At 38.5% G+C, this 20,329-nt stretch overlaps 1 protein-coding gene across 2 annotated transcripts in view; it reads right to left on the reverse strand.

The window, feature by feature from the left end:
* FNIP1 (folliculin interacting protein 1) overlaps window positions 1-20,329 on the reverse strand; it is a 116,237-nt gene that overhangs the window by 10,250 nt on the left and 85,658 nt on the right. For both annotated transcript variants that reach the window (XM_055430400.2, XM_055430399.2), the window contains 4 exons: window positions 11,331-11,477; window positions 10,294-10,463; window positions 6,230-7,640; window positions 5,225-5,393 (listed from right to left, as the gene is read on the reverse strand). In XM_055430400.2, the coding sequence (XP_055286375.1) occupies window positions 5,225-5,393; window positions 6,230-7,640; window positions 10,294-10,463; window positions 11,331-11,477 (1,897 nt within the window). The remainder of the gene's footprint in view (window positions 1-5,224; window positions 5,394-6,229; window positions 7,641-10,293; window positions 10,464-11,330; window positions 11,478-20,329) is intronic.

Consider the following 20,329-nt stretch of genomic DNA (forward strand, 5'->3'; position numbering starts at 1 on the left):
GAAACATTCACCTAAATGATATTTTAATAAGAAAATTTAAGAAATAGAAAAACATTTTTAGCTCACATATATGGTTAAAAGAACCACAGGCATATGTCTGTGCCCTTGGGTTCCCATGGTTTACCCACAAAGAATTAAGTACATAATACCACCGTAAATAAGAGATGCTCAATACATCTTTTTGTATTCGAAAGGTAAGGCTTTCTTTACCATTGGCCATATCAATTAACATATTCGCAGTAAATGGCAACCCACTCCAGTGTTCTTGCCTGGAGAATCCCAGGGACGAGGGAGCCTGGTGGGCTTCCGTCTATGGGGTCACACAGAGTCGGACACGACTGAAGTGACTTACCAGCAGCAGCAGCAGTAAGACTGAAATATAAACTACAATCTGAAATACTTAAACCCAATGGCCTTTCTCCTTTATAACTTTCACTGTTACTAAAATTTCATAGCAAGAAATGTAATAAGTTTACTCCTGGAAAAAACCCAAGTTTGGAACCCACCCAGGGTTTTCCAGTGGTCATGTATGGATGAGAGAGTTGGACTGTGAAGAAAGCTGAGTGCTGAAGAATTGATGCTTTTGAACTGTGGTGCTGGAGAAGACTCTTGAGAGTCCCTTGGACTGCAAAGGAGATCCAACATCTTGGGTGTTCATTGGAAGGACTGGTGCTGAGGCTGCAACTCCAATACTTTGGCCGCCTCACGTGAAGAGTTGATTCACGGGAAAAGACCCTGATGCTGGGAAGGTTTGGGGGCAGGAGGAGAAGGGGACGACAGAAGATGAGATGGCAGGATAGCATCACTGACTCGACGCACACGAGTTTGGGTGAAGTCCGGGAGTTGGTGATGGACAGGGAGGCCTGGCATGCTGCGGTTTATGGGGTCGCAAAGAGTCGGACACGACTGAGTGACTGAACTGAACTGAACTGAACTGAGGGATATCTCCTGGTCCAGAATAAAGTTTTTTGCTTGATGCTAAGGAAACAAAGAGAAGGAAGCTCACAGTCCTATGAGGGAGATAAAAGGAAATACATACGCAGCTATGAAAATGCTTGTGTAACAAATTTAACAGTCACCAAGTGCTGGGATACCAGAGGAGGGCACCAGTGGGTTCCGTCTGACTGGAAGTTACACAGTAGAAGGAACACAAGGGTGGACACTGAGGCACGAATAGCATTCCTAATGAAAAATGGAGGAGGATTATGGATAATTCTGTAAAGGGGAATACCATGAAAGGACTCAAAAAGAGAAGTAGATGCATGTAAACGAATTTGTGAAAAATAATACTGAGAAGTGGGAAACAAAAGAATGCAAAGGAGGAGGCTGGAAAGCTAACACTGAAGACTTCCCATGGAACTTTAAATTCTATATTTGTTTTTATAAATGGTAGTTAAATATTTCTTATTCAACTCTTATCCATGACATAATACTTTTCAACTTCAATACTAAAACATAATTTTGGAAATGGTATATACATGTAAAGAGGTAAGGTAAATCTTACATTTTTATGAAACAAGTGAAGAGTGAATATATATTCAATGTAACTACTTTTGTTCTTAGAAAAATACGGTGGGAGATAGGATTAAATAATTTAAGTGGAAAACAAGCTGTTAAAGGAGGATACTTCTTGCAAAAGCAGAGGGCATCTTCAGGAGATGAGAATTACGATGGAAGTTCATCTACTAGCCTCACAAGGAAATGCCTAAACAGGTAATGAGGAAACTGCTATGAAATAAACATATCTCTTTTTTAAAGGCTTAAAAACCAAAACTTTAGAAATTCACTTTATAGCTCCTCAATCAAAAGTCACATGGCTAAGATTTTAAAAGCTTTTTTTTTTTTGGTAAGATAAAGGAAAATGAGCCCATATCAGTACTTTCCCAAGAAGTGTTAGTTTCTCAGTCATGTCTAACTCTTTGTAACCCCATGGACTCTACAGGCTCCTCTGTCCATGGAATTCTCCAGGCAAGTATACAGGAATGGGTTGTCATGCCCTTCTCCAGGGGATTATCCTGACCACCCCAGGATCAAACCTGGGTCTCCCACATTGCAGGCAGATTCTTTACCCTCTGAGCCACCAGGGAAGCCCAGTTTCCCAAGAAAGAAGGGCCTAAACCCCATGTCTGAGACTACAACTGATCCAAATCAAACTTACAGTTCAGTTCAGTCACTGAGTCATGTCCGTCTCTGCCACCCCACAGACTACAACACACCAGGCCTCCATATCTATCACCAACTCCCGTAGCTTGCTCAAACTCATGGTGATGCCATCCAACCAACTCATCCTCTGTCATCTGCTTCTCCTGCTGCTTTCAATCTTTTCGAGCATCATGGTCTTTTCCAATGAGTCAACTCTTCACATGAGGTAGCCAAAGTGTTGGAGTTTCAGCTTTAGCATCAGTCCTCCCAATGAACACCCAGGACTGATCTCCCTTAGGATGGACTGGTTGGATCTACTTGCAGTCCAAGGGACTCTGAAGTCTTCTCCAACACCACAATTTAAAAGCATCATTCTTTAGCGCTCAGCTTTCTTTATAGTCCAACTCTCACATCCATACATGACTACTGGAAAAACCATAGCTTTGACTATACAGACCTTTGTCAGTAAAGTCAAGTCTTTGCTTTTTAATATGCTGTCTAGGTTTGTCATCATTTTTTCTTAAAAGGAGAAACTGCCTTTTAATTTCATGACTGCAGTCACCATCTGCAGTGAGTTTGGAGTCCAAGAAAATAAAAGTCCAAGAAAATAAAAATAAAGACTGTAACAGTTTCCATTGTTTCCCCACCTATTTGCCATGAAGTGATGAGACCGGATGCCATGATCTTAGTTTTCTGAATGCTGAGTTTTAAAGCCAGCTTTTTCACTCTCCTCTTTCACTTTCATCAAGAAGCTCTTTAGTTCCTCTTCACTTTCTGCCGTAAGGGTGGTGTCATCCACATATCTGAGGTTATTGATATTTCTCCCAGCAATCCTGATTCTAGCTTGTGCTTCATCCAGGCTGGCAGTTCACATGATGTGCGCTGCTTAGAGTTAAATAAGCAAGGTGACAATATACAGCCTTGACGTACTCCTTTCTCAACTTGGAACCTGTCAGTTGTTCCATGTCCAGTTCTAACTGCTGTTTTTTGACCTGTATACGGGTTTCACAGGAGGCAGGTCAAGTGGTCTTGTATACTCAAAGCTTTAAGAATTTTCCACAGTTTGTTATGGTCCACACAGTCAAAGGTTTCAGCATAGTCAATGAAGCAAATGATTTTCTGAATTCTCTTGCTTTTTCTATAATCCAGCAGATGGTAGCAATTTGATCTCTGGTTCCTCTGCCTTTTCTAAATACAGTTTGAACATCTGGAAGTTCTCAGTTCACATACTGTTGAAGCCTACCTCGGAGAATTTTGAGCATTACTTTCCTAGCATCTGAGACGAGTGCAACTGTGTGGTAATTTGAACATTCTTTGTCATTGCCTTTCTTTGGGATGGGCTTCCCTAGTTGCTCAGCTGATAAAGAATCCACCTGCAATGCGGGAGACCTGGGTTTCATCCCGGATTGGGAAGAAGAAGGGAGAGGCTACCCACTCCAGTATTCTGGCCTGGAGAATTCCATGGACTATATAGTCAATGGGGTCACAAAGAGTTGGACATGACTGACTGAGTGACTTGCACTTTCTCTTCTTTGGGATTGGAATGAAAACTAACCTTTTCCAGTCCAGTGGCCACTGCTGAGTTTTCCAAATTTGCTGGCATATTGAGTCCAGCACTTTAACAGCATCATCTTTTAGGATTTCATATAGCTCTGCTGAAATTCCATTACTTCCACTAGCTTTGTTCATAGTGATGCTTCCTAAGGACGACCTGACTTCACAGTTCAGGATGCCTGGCTCTAGGTGAGTGATCACACAATCGTGCTTAACTGAGTGATTTAAGATCTATTTCGTATAGTTCTTGGCACTGCAAGGAGATCCAACCAGTACATCCTAAAGGAGATCAGTCCTGGGTGTTCATTGGAAGGAACTAATGTTTCAGCTAAAGCTGAAACTCCAATAATTTTGACCACCTCATGCGAAGAGTTGACTCATTGAACAGAATGTGATGCTGGGAGGTATTGGGGGCAGGAGGAGAAGGGGACCACAGAAGATGAGATGGCTGGAGAGCATCACCGACTCGATGCATATGAGTTTGGATGAACTCCAGGAGTTGGTGATGGACAGGGAGTCCTGGCGTGCTGCAATTCATGGGGTTGCAAAGAGTCAGACTCAACTGAACGACTGAACTGAACTGAACTGAGGAATACAAAGATTGGATTAACATCTAAAATTCAATCAATGTAATCTATCACATTAACAGAAAAACCCACATGATCATTTCAACAGATTTCACAAAAAGTATTTGACAAAACCCCACACTAGGTCATGATGTAAGGGGGCAGGGCACAGAAAACTCAGAACACTAGGAATAGAACTTTATCCACCTGATAAAAAGAGCATCGTATAAGAATCCAACAGCTAACATTATTATGCTTAATAATTAAACGCTTGATGTCTTTTCCCTAAGAAAAAGAACAAGATAAAGATGTCTACCATCAGAACTTCAATGGAACACTGCACTAAACGTTCTAGGCTATACCATCAGGCAAGGGAAAAAGCAGGCACCCAAACTGGAAAGGAAGACGGTAACATGAAGCTGTGTGTAGAAAATCTCAAAGAAGCCACACAAAGAACTATGAAAACTAATAAAAGAGCTCAGCAAAGTGTCAGGATACAAGAGCAATATATAAAAAAATCAACTGTAATACTATATGCCAGAAATGAAAATTATTTCCACTCAGATTTATGCATTTGCAATATTCTGATGTTATAAATAACTTGGTGATGAACACCTAAGAATACGCATAGTATTTTCTATATTTTCAGATTTCCAACTTGACAAATTCCTTTCACTTATTTTCACCATGACAGGTACAAACATACAGGTCACCACATATGAAGTGATGCATGTAGAGAACAATTGTGTTCTGTGTGTGCATCCGTGTGTGTTCAGTCATGTTCAACTCTTTATGACCACCAGGCTCCTCTCTCCATGCAATTTTCCAGGCAAGAATACTGGAGTGGGTTGCCATTTCCTTCTCCAATTATACACTGAAGTGTGACCAGAAAAAGGCAACTTTGGGTTCTACTGGTTAATAATCTGTCCAAAATAAATTTAAGAGCAGTGAAGGTCACTCACCTGCACAGCATGAGATAAATCTGACACCAGACACTGACGGAGCCTCTCATCATTCCCAATTCCTTGAAGAACAAAGTCAGGGACATAAGAAGAGCAATAGCCACCCAGCAAGGATCTCCCAAAGTTGGCAATGTTGGGCTGAACAGCACTCACTTCAATTAATTTTGACCTGGGAGAAAAGTTCCAAAATAAGGCAAATCTATTCAGTAATAAATATATTTTACAAACATACAAAAAAAATTTGGACTATACTAATCCACATTTCCAGTACCATCATTCTCTATAAAATATACTAAAAGTAAAATCATTCTTAAATAAAAACTGGCCTAGAAACAAACAAAAAAACACACTGGCTTAAGGGTTCAATGAGAACACAAAACACTCCTTCGTATCCAAAAAGGGTTTGATGGACAACTATAATGAGATGAGCATAAATCTTTCACAACAGACTTCAGGAAGGCTATCCCTTGTGTATATGTAACACACCCTTAATACAATCAAATTACAGAAACCATCACCTAAAACCAAGTATAAATAATTCACAAATCCAAAGCTTGGTGTGTAACATTTCTCAGGTATGAATCTCTTCCTTGTATTCTTGACCGAGAGTATATGTTCTATGCTTTCCTTTTATCTCTAAACTCATTTCTAACAGCTATTTCCTACCTTCTCTCAGTGATCACCTCTCCCTAGTTGCCAGGCTCAGCACAAGTTCTCTCTGAGGAGCATAATTCTATCCAAAATGGCTTGAAAACTCTTAGATAGTAGGGAATCTCCCACACACCAACATAACTTCCTCTAATGTCTTCAGAAAGCTTTTCCACAGTACCTATGAGTCTTAGCCTTTAATCCTTCTCGTAAGAGCACATCATAATCAAAGAAAATCTGTTCAGAACAATGATCTCTTCTTTTACATTAGCTACTCCGAACTTTCACAGACCAGTTAAACAAAAGAATGGTACATATTTTTATAAGTTCTATGAAAGGTTAAAACTGCGTACTCACCCAGGAAAAGGTATCTCATCTTCTTCTGCCCAATCTTCCTGCTCTCCTCCATAATAACTGTTTCCTTGTCTGGCCACGTCTTGACCTGTATCTTCACTTTCACTGTCCCCAAGGGCACTATCTGAACTTTCATTTCTTGGAATGTCCCATTCAGCTCCCACAGCAATTTTTTTCTCTGAACTCTCTTTATCCCCATGGGGGACAAGAATGGAGAGTGCATCTCTTTGGTCTTGTTGAGGAAAACAGGTTTTACATGAATCTTGGTGAACTGTTCCTACACATTTGCAAAATTCATTGTTTGGTTTGCTATTTTTTGTACACAATCTTTTTGAAAACTCTAACATACAGCAGTGTTGTTTACTGTCTGTACTTGTTTTAAGTGGAATATCATCAATAGTCCTGGTTTCAATTGAATCATCATTAAAATATTCATCAAATAAACTCATGCTTTCTAGGTCTGAATGATTCCAGCAAGGAAGTTCACAGGGTTCTCCAGATACTATGTTTGGTATATCAGACTCTTCAGATTTAGTTGTTTGTTTAGTTTCTTGATGCTGATCAACAGCCCCTCTTTCTTCTTTTGGTGATTTGGTGTGATGCCTGGTAATCTGATCCACTACTGCCTGACTCCGGAGTTCAGTATCTGAGTCAGGTGACATAGAATCCCCAATCAAGAAAGTAACCTTTGTCTGGGTTGCCTCACAAGAAAATGCAGCTGTCACAAGCTTATCTGGAGGTTTTTTTTCCACAACCATTCCTGCAGATCTTAACAGTTTACCTGTGTGATTACCTGAATCTAGCAACTCCTCATTCTGCCACGTTTCCTCTGCTGGGTCTAAGCCTGACTCTGACAATGCACATCTCTCTCCTGGAGCAGATCCTGTGCAAACAACTGTTTCTAACTTGGTATCAAGGCAAGTTCTTGACTTATCTCTGTACTGTTTAACATCGGGAGCACTTTCTTCTTGGCAGTCAGAAGAAATCATTTGGCACTCATTTGAAATTCCAAGCAGCTCCTTAGAGCTGTTCTGAATATCTTCTCTCTCTTGTCGTGAAACATTCTCTGTATTTTGCCCAAGGAGTGGACGACTGCAATATTTACAGTTACAATTAGGAGTCCTTGTCTCTTCTGACTCTTTAAAGAGCAAACTGCTTTTGTTTCTATGCATGGTGATCAGCACATACTCAGATTCTTCTATTTCCCCTTTCTCCAAAGTGGTAGTAATTACTGTGCCTGGCATAACAATGGCTTCATCTTCTCCATTTTCTAAAAGATGGGTTTCTTGAAGTTCAGAGCATCTTATGAAGTAAGTAAGAAAATAAAGCAGCCTCTGGACCATGTCTTGTCGTTTGCCAACTACCACAGTCCTTGCTAACCGTACAGGAGAGCCAATAGCGCCATATAAGTCTCCTGAAATAGAAAAATCGGTTAATGGACATATCCTCTACTTACACAGCTAAGCAGCCTATTTTCAATTAACAGAAGCCTACTCTTATTGTATGAGGGGTAGGTCAGGTTTTACTTTTGGCTCTTTCAGAGGTGAGTGATTATTCAGGAGTAGGATAAGATGATGATCTTAACCAAAGAGAAAGGTGAATGGAGGGGCTATCTAGCTTCCTCCTGAAGCAGCTGCTGTGGTGCTGAAACCACAAGCAAACAGTCAGTTGTGAAAGTCACATTTACCAAGAACATGCTCCATGCCAGTCCTCTCAGCATCTGCGTGGACAAGTACTGACTAAAGTACTTATGTGCAAAAGCACATCTGCTGAGGACCAAGGAAAGGAAGGTAGTAGAAATGAAAATGAGCAGAGCTGAAGTAGTCACATCACATACTTAACTTTCTTTGATTGAAATAATATTCCTGAACCTCAGCTGTTGCTCTCCTACTCAGGACCTCACACTAATTCCCTTGTTTTTAAAAGTCCATTTTCCTTTCCATTCCATTCCCCAGAGAGCTGGATACTCACGACAGACCCAAAAGGGCAACATGTTCAGCTTTATGATTCATTTTCACCTCTGTATCCATACTATACATGAACAGCTATTACATTTAAAAAAGGGGAGAATGGAATTTAATTCAACTTTTGAAAAATCTCTATTTTTACTTTACAAGAATCTCATACTTTTTAAAGGAATGAACATAAACAGGTCTCAAATAATATGCTACAGACTGTATTAACATGATACATTTTCTCTTCTAGCTAAGACACTGGCTCTAGTACCACGATGCCACTGTTCAAACTACTCCCAAGGTTTCCACTAACAAGCAAATAAAACTGAAAATGCTTTGGCATGGTGAGTCTTTCATGACTGATCCCACTTTACTTTTCCAGGTTTATCTTTTGATAATTACCTTTTCTCATCTTTATTCATCCAAAGTCCAAGTTAAAGTGGACTACTTAAAACTTTTAACTTCTTATACCTCCTATCTGAATGATCCTCATTGTCCATATATATTTTACCTACAGTATGACTGTCATTTCTAAAACAGTCATCTTTATATCCTCCAATGCTCTTTGTACAGAGCCTTAGATATTTTGTGCATTCAATAAATGACTGTGAAACTGAAAACAGATTTGAAATGTTCAAATTAAAAAAAAAACTACTGAATTACTTGATTTGGAAAAACATATATTAAATATTCATACAATGAAATACTAGTTAGCATTTAAAAAGAATGAACTAGTAATACATATACTATAGGTGAATCTCAAAATAATTATGTTGAATAAAAGAATTCAGACCAAAGAAAAACACAGTGTTTGATTCCATCTATATAAAATTCTAGAAAATGTAAACTAATCTACAGTGATAGAAAGCAGACGAATGGTTGCCTGACTATAAGGGAAAGTGAACAGGCAGAGTAGGGAGGAAGTGATTACAAGGGGCATGAGGAAAATTTGTAATGATGAGTATGTTCACCATAATGATTTTGGTGATATGGTTTTATATATATTTTGACATATATATCAAAACTTACAAAACTGTATACTTTATACATGTGTTTGTTGTATGACAATTATTCCTTAATTATGTAGAAGAAAGGAAAGGGAGGGAGGGAGGGAGGGAGGAAATAGAGTGGGAATGAGGGAGGGAGGTTGACTGGTTATATGATTAACAAGCCACATGACAATCTGTGCCTGGCAAGCTCACTCACCCTAACAACTAAGAGAAGTTAAAGTTTCTACCTGGTCACGAAAATGTTCTCACTAGTTCTTCCCCCATCACCAAATAGCAACAGAGTAACAGCAGGGATAACAGCAACTACATATATTTACCGGCCACTGTCCTAAATAGTACACTTATATTATTTCATTTCCTTTTCACATTATGTATTATTTATTTTTTATTTTATATATTTTTAGCCACTCCATGCATCTTGTGAGATCTCAGTTCCCCAACTAGGGACTGAACCCAGGCCAAGGCAGTGAAAGGACCAAATGCTAACCACCAAACCACCAGGGAATTCCCTGTACTATTTATTATCCCTACTTTATAAACAGGGAAACTGTGATTCAAACATGGTATGCCCGACTCCCCAGCCTATGCTTAAATTTAAGCTCCAGGCTACACTGCCTTCCTAACGACTGTCAACTCATCAGTTAAACCCTCTCTCCTGTTACCCGTTTATTTAATGGGGTGTGCAGCACTAACGAAAACATTTTCAAAATTTACTCAACAAAAGAAACAAACACGGTACAACGAAAAACTCGATAACTGCTTCTGGGTTAACCAGATTTATTCTAGAGATCACAGGTAACTTTGTTCGTTCATTCTTTCCAGGAAAAGTACTGAATACAAAAAATCCAGAAGATCCCAAAGTTAGTAAATTCTGCTCCTTTTGTTGTAGTTGCTGGTCTCTATCCATAAGGAATGATATTATACATAAGATGGGGATAAGACAATTTAGCAGTCATGAAAACAACAAGGAAGAACTGCTTTAGAAAGGAAAGAGAAAAATTTTTCTCTATTTATTTTTGCTATAAAATAACTCCAGATACTTATACAAAAGTCTAAGTATAATGCATTAGGTAAGGGTTTTCCGGGTTTTCCGAATACATACCCAGTTGTGCCCAAAGTGGATTATACGGATGAGTCTTTGCCAACATGTCCACACTCTGAGAGGAATGTTTTTCTAAAAATATTTTTATAGGTGGTTGTCCATTTGGCATGACTGTTGGAACCCAGGCAAGATGATTGGTCAGAACTGCAGTAATGAGTGCTGGCAAGAATCTGAAAACAAAATGCATCCTATCAGAGTCTAACCTGCTTTCATAAAACCTCAAGCAAAAAGCAGTGACAGAATAAAGCAGAGAGGGTATATGGCCAATTATCATAAAAAAAGGGAAGAATAGAGGAAAGGATAGGTATATCACCGAGATAAAAACAAAAGCTAATAAAAATTTTTGTTGTACTAGTTAAAAGAAAAATCCTTAAAATAAAGATAACATTCACCAGGAGCTATTTTGACTCATAATTAAAAAACAAAACTGCCATTTAAAAAACTATGGATTCTTTTCAGTGTTTATAAATGAACCAGTAGGTCTATACATTTCCCAATTACTGAAAAGGAAAATGAAGGAAAAGTATTAAGAAAACTCTGTTTAGAGAATATAAACATTTAAAATTACTCGAGAGTCTAAGAATTTGATGAATGATTAGAAGAAAGCAATATGATAAAGTATCATACTGAAAACATTATTATTGGAATTTTGGCACTTATCTATATATTTTTATTTTCTATAGAATGAAACTGCATATGTAGATATAATTATGAAAAATGAGAAGCCTCACACAGTTCCGTAAGATGTCAGGAGTTTTAATTTAATACACAAAGACATTTTTACTGTTTCTCAACATAAGGTTCTTTGGCCTTCTTCCACATCTTTTAATTATATTAATTACCTTTTATAATCCTGTCTTGCTCATTAATAATATGAAAACTTCCAAAGGCAATGATTAACTCTTTCATTTTTGTAACTGAACTTTGATCACAATCTAGGTATTAAGTTATTATAAATAACAGCTAAGACAGTCAAGATAGCTTGGATGGATGGATAGATGGAAGAAAGGGAGGATGGGAGGTAGCGAGGGCCATACTGATTTTTTGAAGCATTTTCCATTAGAAAAGTGAACTCCTTCATGAAACGATGGCAAAGCTGGTTCTTTTCTGGAGTCCCCGACATCATTGTAAGCCAGACAGGCTCTCCAATTCGTGGCATTGTATAAAGATTACAAATTGTTGTTCTAAAAAAGAGGAAAACACATTATGAAACTCAGTTCCCAGAATTCCATACTCTTAATGTCGCTGGCTCCCACCTAGGTTATTAAAAGCTTTGGAAAAGAGGTAATGAATGAATCAAGTCTTTCCTTCTTTGTCCTCAGCAAACCAAGGGAAAGGGGGAACATGAACTCAAAATGTTTTGGTCCTAGAACTGGCTCTGTCCTTAAAGACTGTGTGCCTTTGGATAAATTATTGCCCTACTTTAAGCATGAGTTACCCTTACCTCTAAAATGAAAGGAAAGGATTAGATAATTTCTAGACCCTTTCCAGTTCAACATTTCTAAGGTATAAGCTATACTTACGTATATTTTACAAATAATCAACAACATAGAAAATTATTTAAAATGGAGTAACAGCTTACCGATAATACCGACTCAGAACAATAGTTTATCAGCATCATTTTGTTGCCTGTGCTGAGACTCCTTAGTAAAATTCTGAAGGAAGATGAGGATATTATGTATGAATGTTATATATTACGACTGCCTCTCAATTTTCTGAAGTGTTCTCTTGAATCCACACAAAAGAGGATTCAGTTCAGTCAGTTCAGTTCAGTCGCTCAGTCGTGTCAGACTCTTTGCAACCCCATGAATCACAGCACACCAGGCCTCCCTGTCCATCACCAACTCCCGGAGTTCACTCAAACTCATGTCCATCGAGTCGGTGATGCCATCCAGCCATCTCATCCTCTGTCGTCCCCTTCTCCTCCCGCCCCCAATCCCTCCCAGCATCAGAGTCTTTTCCAGTGAGTCAACTCGTCGCATGAAGTGGCCAAAGTATTGGAGTTACTACACAATTAAGATGGTGTTTTACTGGCTGTCTCTTCCATTTACTTAGATAATAGCTACCTTTGTGACCTGCACTCTTTACTAAAGGCTTTAAAGAATACCTTTAAGACGGCAGTTTTTTTTTTTTTTTACATTAATATCTGTTTGGAAAAGTACTATACAGTCACCAGGATAAGCAAATCCCACAAAGTTGGGGCTTAAGAAACTAGTCAATCTCGTAGAAGCCATAGAATGGTATCTGACTTTTACTCTCTCAAACGGTCCTGTCTAACAGAACTTTTAGCATTAACGGGTATGTTCTATTATCTGTGCTATCCAACATAGTTGCCACTAGCCCGTCATATGTGATTATAAAATACCTAAAATGTGGTCAATGTAACTGTGGAATTGGATTTTAAATTTTATTTTGTTGAAATTAATTTAAATAGCCACAGGTGGCTAATGGTTATTAATATATTAGTAAGGCTCCAGAAGGTTCTCTGAGATTTCCACAAAGCTCCAATACCTACCTCAATATAATTTAAAATAACTAGAATTCTGGTGGCTTCCCTGGTGGCTCTGTGGTTAAAGTGTCTGCCTGCAATGCAGGAGACCTGGCTTTGATCCCTGGGTTGGGAAGATCCCCTAGAGAAGGAAATGGCGACCGACTCCAGTATTCTTGCCTAGAGAATCCCATGGACAGAGAAGCCTGGTAGGCAACAGTCTATGGGGTTGCAAAGAGTCGGACATGACTTTACTTTCACAATTCACAAAAGAAAAAGAATTCTGTTCCTTGTTCAAGTTTTACTGAATCTCAACCTAATATGAATAGGATATATCACCATAAAGTGACAAACACAGATTACATTAGTGAATTCTTGGTAGGGCACAAAATAACTTCTGAGAACTTAAAAATGTATGAATGGGAAAAACTACAGGCATCTTCTAGAGAAAAATATGAGTAGAATATAAATGAGGGATATGTGATAATGCTTATTTTTAAAAGACTATTAAGGATATCCAGATAGGATAAAAAACTGAAAACAAATGTTTATGCACTTTCAGTTCTTATGCCCCAAATGAACACTACTTAATGATTTAAAAATCAAATGAATCATTACAACCGGTAGAACTTTAGTGAATTTTACTGAAACTTAAGTGAAAATTAAAATTACAGATCTAGTAAGATTCTAGAAGACAAAACACAGAGAAAAAATGTTCACTGAAGTAGTAGGGTAGAAAAGATGATGGATTATGGTGCTCATAATGGGGCACATGTACAAAGAGAAGCTAATTTGCCCCAGTGAAGCAGAGAGTCTAAGTTTTCAAAAGTAGGTCAGGAGTCATAAAGGACTATAAGCTGACAGATTAACTCAAGGTCCATAAATGGTTGGTGACCCCTACCTTCTACCCCATCTTCCTGAAGAATAACTAAAGATAGGAGAGTAGAGGTAGCAACTGACCTGCTCGGAGAAATGACATCCCCAAACCCTCCCTGACATTTGAATCTTTCACAATATATAAATACATATATAGTAAACCTTGTGGTATTAAAATTTCATGGCAAAGGCAGTAATTATGGGGGGGGGGAAATGTTTAACTATGCTCCTTCAGGCAGTTAAAATGAAAAAAGTTGAGCAACACTGCTCTGAAGTAAGGATCTCCAATCTGTTCTCCCAACCTTTATTTTGGATCCTCGCTCTCAATTCCTAATGGGCAATCAACATTTTGATACTAATACACAGGTAAAGCCTCCAAGGAGAGAGGAACACAAACAAAGACAAAAACACGCACATAAAGAACTCCAGAGGAAATAGAAAATAATATATTCAGAAAAGGAGAAGAAAAATATGAAAGAAAGACAGAGACGATCAATTCAGGAGTGTCAATTTCTAACAAAATAAGCTCATGAGAGAAAATAGAGGAAAATAAATTATCAGACAAACTATTTTACCAAAGCTGAAAGACAGTGCAAAAACCATACTGAAAGGCTAAAGGAACAAAGATCAAGTATGAATTCATGGCAGGAGATAAATATGCTCTACAACTGATAAATCATGAAATAGCTGCATTAAGTATACAGTTTAAGAATATGGAGGTAAATAACAAAAGAATTACTTAAGCTAAAAGAGGATGTTCTTCAGAAAAAGAAGGGGGATAGGAGAGGTAGGATAGGGTTCATTTACTTTTCATTATTAGAACTGTCAGTATATAATTTTTATTTCTTAAACACGTGAATGTCCTTTTTGATTAAATGAATGAACAAGCTGATCAACTCATTTATCAGAAGTCTCTTCAGAATAATAGTGTCTACAATTCAGTTCAGTTCAGTCGCTCAGTAGTGTCCAACTCCTTGCGACCCCATGAACCACAGCACGCCAGGCCTCCCTGTCCACTGCCAACTCCCGGAGTCCAGCCAAACCCATGTTCATTGAGTCGGTGATGCCATCTAACCATCTCATCCTCTGTCATCCCCTTCTCCTCCTGCCCCCAATCCCTCCCAGCATCAGGGTCTTTTCCAATAAGTCAACTCTTCACATGAGGTGGCCTAAGTATTGGAGTTTCAGCTTCAACATCAGTCCTTCCAATGAACACCCAGGACTGATCTCCTTTAGGATGGACTGGTTGGATCTCCTTATAGTCCAAGGGACTCTAAAGAGTCTTCTCCAACACCACAGTTCAAAAGCATCAATTCTTCCGCGCTCAGCTTTCTTTATAGTCCAACTCTCACATCCATACATGACCACTGGAAAATCCACAGCCTTGACTAGACGGACCTTTGTTGACAAAGTAATGTCTCTGTTTTTTAATACGCTGTCTACCATTAGGTTGGTGCAAATGCAACTACGATTTTTGACCATGAATTTTAAATTATAACCAGGCTCAACCACATTTGTGCTAATCAAAACAGGAACCATTGCAATCAATGTACTTTTGCCAATGAGAACTAAGTTTGTTTATTCCTATAGTGTAAAACTCCACATATCAGGATTCCACGAACACTTGGAAAGCATTTTCTGCCTCCAGCTGGTTGTGGAAGCATTTTCTCTGCAAAAAGTTGTCAAGATGCTTGAAGAAGTGGTTGTCACTTGGCGAGAGGTCAGGTGAATATGGCAGATGAGGCAAACTTCGTAGTCCAGTTCATTCAACTTTTCAAGTGTTGATTGTGCAATGTGGGGGTGGGCGTTGTCATGGAGAAGAACTGAGTCCATTCTGTTGACCAAAGCTGGCTGCAGGCACTGCAATTTTTAGTGAATCAGATTGATCTGCTGAGCATACTTCTCAGATATAACAGTTTCACTTCGATTCATAAAGCTGTAATGGATCAGACCAGCAGCAGACCACCAAACAGTGACCATGACCTGTTTTTGGTGTAAGCTGGACTTTGGGAAGTGCTTTGGAGCTTCTTCTCGGTCCAACCACTGAGCGGGTCGTCACATAAAATCCACTTTTTCTCACACGTCACAATCTGATCAAGAAATGGTTCACTGTTGTTGTGTAGAATTACAGAAGACAACACTTCAAACTGATAATTTTTTTGATTTGTGGTCAGCTCATGAGGCACCCATTTATCGAGCTTTTTTCACCTTTTCAATTTGCCTCAAATGCCAAATGACCATAGTATGGTCAATGCTGAGTTCTTCAGCAACTTCTCATGTAGTTTCAAGAGGATCACCTTCGATGATCCTATCAGTTGGTCATTGTCAACTTCTGATGGTTGGCCACTATGCTCCTCATCAAGGCTCTTGTCTCCTTTGCAAACTTCTTGAACCACCACTACAATGTACATTCATTAGCAATTCCTGGGCCAAATGACTTATTGATGTTGTGAGTTCTCGCCACTGCTTTATGACTTATTTTGAACTCAAATAAGAAAATCACTTGAAACTGGTTCTTGTCTAACATCATTTCCCTAGTCTAAAATAAGTATAAAATAAAAAGCAAGTAAAAAGTTATCAGCATAAAATAAAAATAAAGAAATGCACATTAAAATGATATATAACCACATTTATTTAAGAATGTACTCCAATACCAAATAGTAAAGTTCAGTAATGTAAAACAGCAATTGCTGTTGTACCAACCTAATCATGAGAAATGCCAGGATGGAAGAAGCACAAGCTGGAATCAAGATTGCTGGGAGAAATATCAATAACCTCAGATATGCAGATGACACCACCCTTATGGCAGAAAGTGAAGAGGAACTCAAAAGCCTCTTGATGAAAGTGAAACAGAGAGTGAAAAAGTTGGCTTACAGCTCAACATTCAGAAAACTAAGATCATGGCATCTGGTCCCACCACTTCATGGGAAATAGACGGAGAAACAGGGGAAACAGTGTCAGACTTTATTTTTTGGGACTCGAAAATGACTGCAGATGGTGAATGCATCAATGAAATTAAAAGATGCTTACTCCTTGGAAGGAAAGTTATCACCAACCTAGATAGCATATTGAAAAGCAGAGACATTCCTTTGCCAAAAAAGGTCCATCTAGTCAAGGCTATGGTTTTTCCAGTGGTCATGTATGGATGTGAGAGTTGGACTGTGAAGAAAGCTGATCGCTGAAGAATTGATGCTTTTGAAATATGGTGTTGGAGAAGACTCTTGAGAGTCCCTTGGACTGCAAGGAGATCCAACCAGTCCATTCTAAAGGAGATCAGTCCTGGGTGTTCATTGGAAGGACTGATGCTGAAGCAGAAACTTCAAAACTTTAGCCACCTCATGCGAAGAGTTGACTCACTGTAAAAGACCCTGATGCTGGGAGGGATTGGGGGCAGGAGGAGAAGGGGAAGACAGAGGATGAGATGGCTGGATGGCATCACCGACTCGATGGACATGAGCTTGGTTAAATTCCGGGAGTTGGTGATGGACAGGGAGGCCTGGCGTGCTGCAATTCATGGGGTCACAAGGAGTCGGACACAACTGAGTGACTGAACTGAACTAAATACAAGTCTATGCCAGAGTCATATTGTTAACATTAGCACAACGGGTCTCTGAGGACATTCCCTTTAGTGTTTTGATATTTAAAAATATGCACCATGACCTTGAAGTCTATCAAGTGAAAAGAAGGCAAATAAATTAACATGATACGGCTCTCACTACACAAAATCCTGTGTTATCTTTAACAACCTAGAAGTAATAGTACTTGCTTTCTAGCCCCTTTAATGATTATTCTCTACCGATGAATAGTAAGAAAGGCAAGTATTTTCAGTCATCTGACCCTTTATTTTTCCTCATCTGTCCCTAGAGAATGAAAAATTCTATGTACATAGGAGGGAAGTATAACATGACTTAATTTTCATTCATATACATAAAATCTAAGTAAAAATACAAGGACTTCAATGTATATATATGGCTGATTCACTTTGCTGTACAGCAGTAAATAACACTGTAAAGCAACTATACTCCAATTAAAATTGAAGAAAAAAAATCCAAGGACTTCACTCTGCCAGGCAGCAATGCTAACTAAACATAGTTCTCAATTCTTTAGCTTATAAGACTTCCATACACATGTGAATCACTTTCTTCCTCTTCCTTCTCAACTATCAAAAATTCATTAATCATCCCATTTCAAACAAACACATACTTTAAAATGCTTCTCATTATTTGCAGCAATGATCTACAAACTCAAAAGAAACACTGAATTAGTGAACAATGAATCACTGTTCATGAGGAAAATACAGGGTCAGGTTACTGTGAGCCACTGGTCACAACACTTCTGTCAGTCTATCAGTATATAATCTTGGTGATGTGAGTTTTTCTTTAAAGACACTTTATTTACTATTCTGTTAATTCATTAATAATGAATTCACAGCAAAAAGCACTATGATACATGCCTTGAAAAAGCTTATCTAACACATATTTTCTCTGTAAGGCACATTATAACTTTCCTGAATTTATGAACATTACCTAGCATTTCAGCACTATGCTTGTGGACCATATTTTTTTTAATATAAATTTATTTAATTGGAGGCTAATTACAATACTGTAGTGGATTCTGCCATACATTGACATGAATCCGCCACAGGTGTACATGTGTTCCCCATCCAGAAACCACTCCCAACTCCGTCCCCAGCCCATCCCTCACAGTCATCCCAGTGCACCAGCCCCAAGCACCCTGTCTCATGCATCAAACCTGGACTGGTGATTCGTTTCACATATGGTAGTATACGTGTTTCAATGCCATTCTCCCAAATCATCCCACCCTCGCCCTCTCCCACAGAGTCCAGAAGACTGTTCTATACATCTGTCTCTTTTGCTATCTCATATATAGGGTTATCATTACCATCTTTCTAAATTCCTTATATATGTGTTAGTATACTATATTGGTGTTTTTCTTTCTGGCTTACTTCACTGTGTCTAATAGGCTCCAGTTTAATCCACCTCATTAGAAATGACTCAAATGCATTCTTTTTAATGGCTGAGTAATATTCCATTGTGTATATGTACCACAGATTTCTTAGCCATTCGTCTGCTGATGGACATCTGGGTTGCTTCCATGTCCTGGCTATTATAAACAGTGCTGCAATGAACATTGGAGTACATGTGTCTTTTCCAATTCTGGTTTCCTTGGTGTGTACGCCCAGGAGTGCGATTGCTAGATCATATGGCAGTTCTATTTCCAGTTTTTTAAGCAACCTCCACACTCTTCTTCATAGTGGCTGTACTAGTTTGCATTCCCACCAACAGTGTAAGAGGGTTCCCTTTTCTCCACACCCTCTCTAGCATTTATTGCTTGTAGACTTTTGGATAGCAGCCATTCTGACTGGTGTGTAATGGTACCTCATTGTGGTTTTGATTTGCATTTCTCTGATAATGAGTGATGTTGAGCATCTTTCCATGTGTTTGTTAGCCATCTGTATGTCTTCTTTGGAGAAAAGTCTGTTTAGTTCTTTGGCGCATTTTTTGATGGGGTCGTTTATTTTCCTGGGATTGAGCTGCAGGAGTTGCTTGTATAATTTTGAGATTAATTCTTTGTCAGTTGCTTCGTTTGCTATTATTTTCTCCCATGATGAAGGCTGTCTTTTTCACCTTGCTTATAGTTTCCTTCATTGTGCAAAAGCTTTTAATTAGGTCCCGTTTATTTTTGTTTCCAATACTCTGGGAGGTTGGGTCATACAGGATCCTGCTGTGATTCCTGTCGGAGAGTGTTTTGCCTATGTTTTCCTCTAGGAGTTTTATAGTTTCTGGTCTTACATTTAGATCTTTAATCCATTTTGAGTTTATTTTTGTGTATGGTGTTAGAAAGTGTTCTAGTTTCTTTCTTTTACAAGTGGTTGACCAGTTTTCCCAGCACCACTTGTTAAAGAGATTGTCTTTTCTCCACTGTATATTCTTGCCTCCTTTGTCAAAGATAAGGTGTCCATAGGTGCATGGATTTATCTCTGGACTTTCTATTTTGTTCCATTGATCTTTATTTCTGTCTTTGTGCCAGTACCATACTGTCCTGATGACTGTAGCTTTATAGTATAGTCTAAAGTCAGGCAAGGTGATTCCTCCAGTTCCATTCTTCATTCTCAAGACTGCTTTGGCTATTCGAGGTTCTTTGTATTTCCATACAAATTGTGAAATTATTTGTTCTAGTTCTTTGAAAAATACCACTGGTAGCTTGATAGGGATTGGGTTGAATCTACAGATTGCTTTAGGTAGTATCCTCATTTTCACTATACTGATTCTTCTCATCCATGAACATGGTATATTTCTCCATCTATTTGTGTCATCTTTGATTTCTTTCACCAGTGTTTTATAGTTTATATACAGGTCTTTTGTTTATTTAGATAGTTTTATTCCAAAGTATTTTATTCTTTTAGTTGCAATGGTGAATGGGATTGTTTCCTTAATTTCTCTATTTTCTCATTGTTAGTGTATAGGAATGCAAGGGATTTCTGTGTTAATTTATATCCTGTAACTTTACTATATTCACTGATTAGCTCTAGAAATTTTCTGGTGGAGTTTTTAGGGTTTTCTATATAGAGGATCATGTCATCTGCAAACAGTAAGAGTTTTAATTCTTTTCCAATCTGGATTCCTTTCTTTTTCTGCTCTGATTGCTGTG

This window comes from Moschus berezovskii, chromosome 8 (assembly GCF_049115385.1).
Source record: "Moschus berezovskii isolate FMDL1 chromosome 8, NW_MosBer_1.0, whole genome shotgun sequence".
Classification (NCBI taxonomy): Eukaryota; Metazoa; Chordata; class Mammalia; order Artiodactyla; family Moschidae; genus Moschus; species Moschus berezovskii.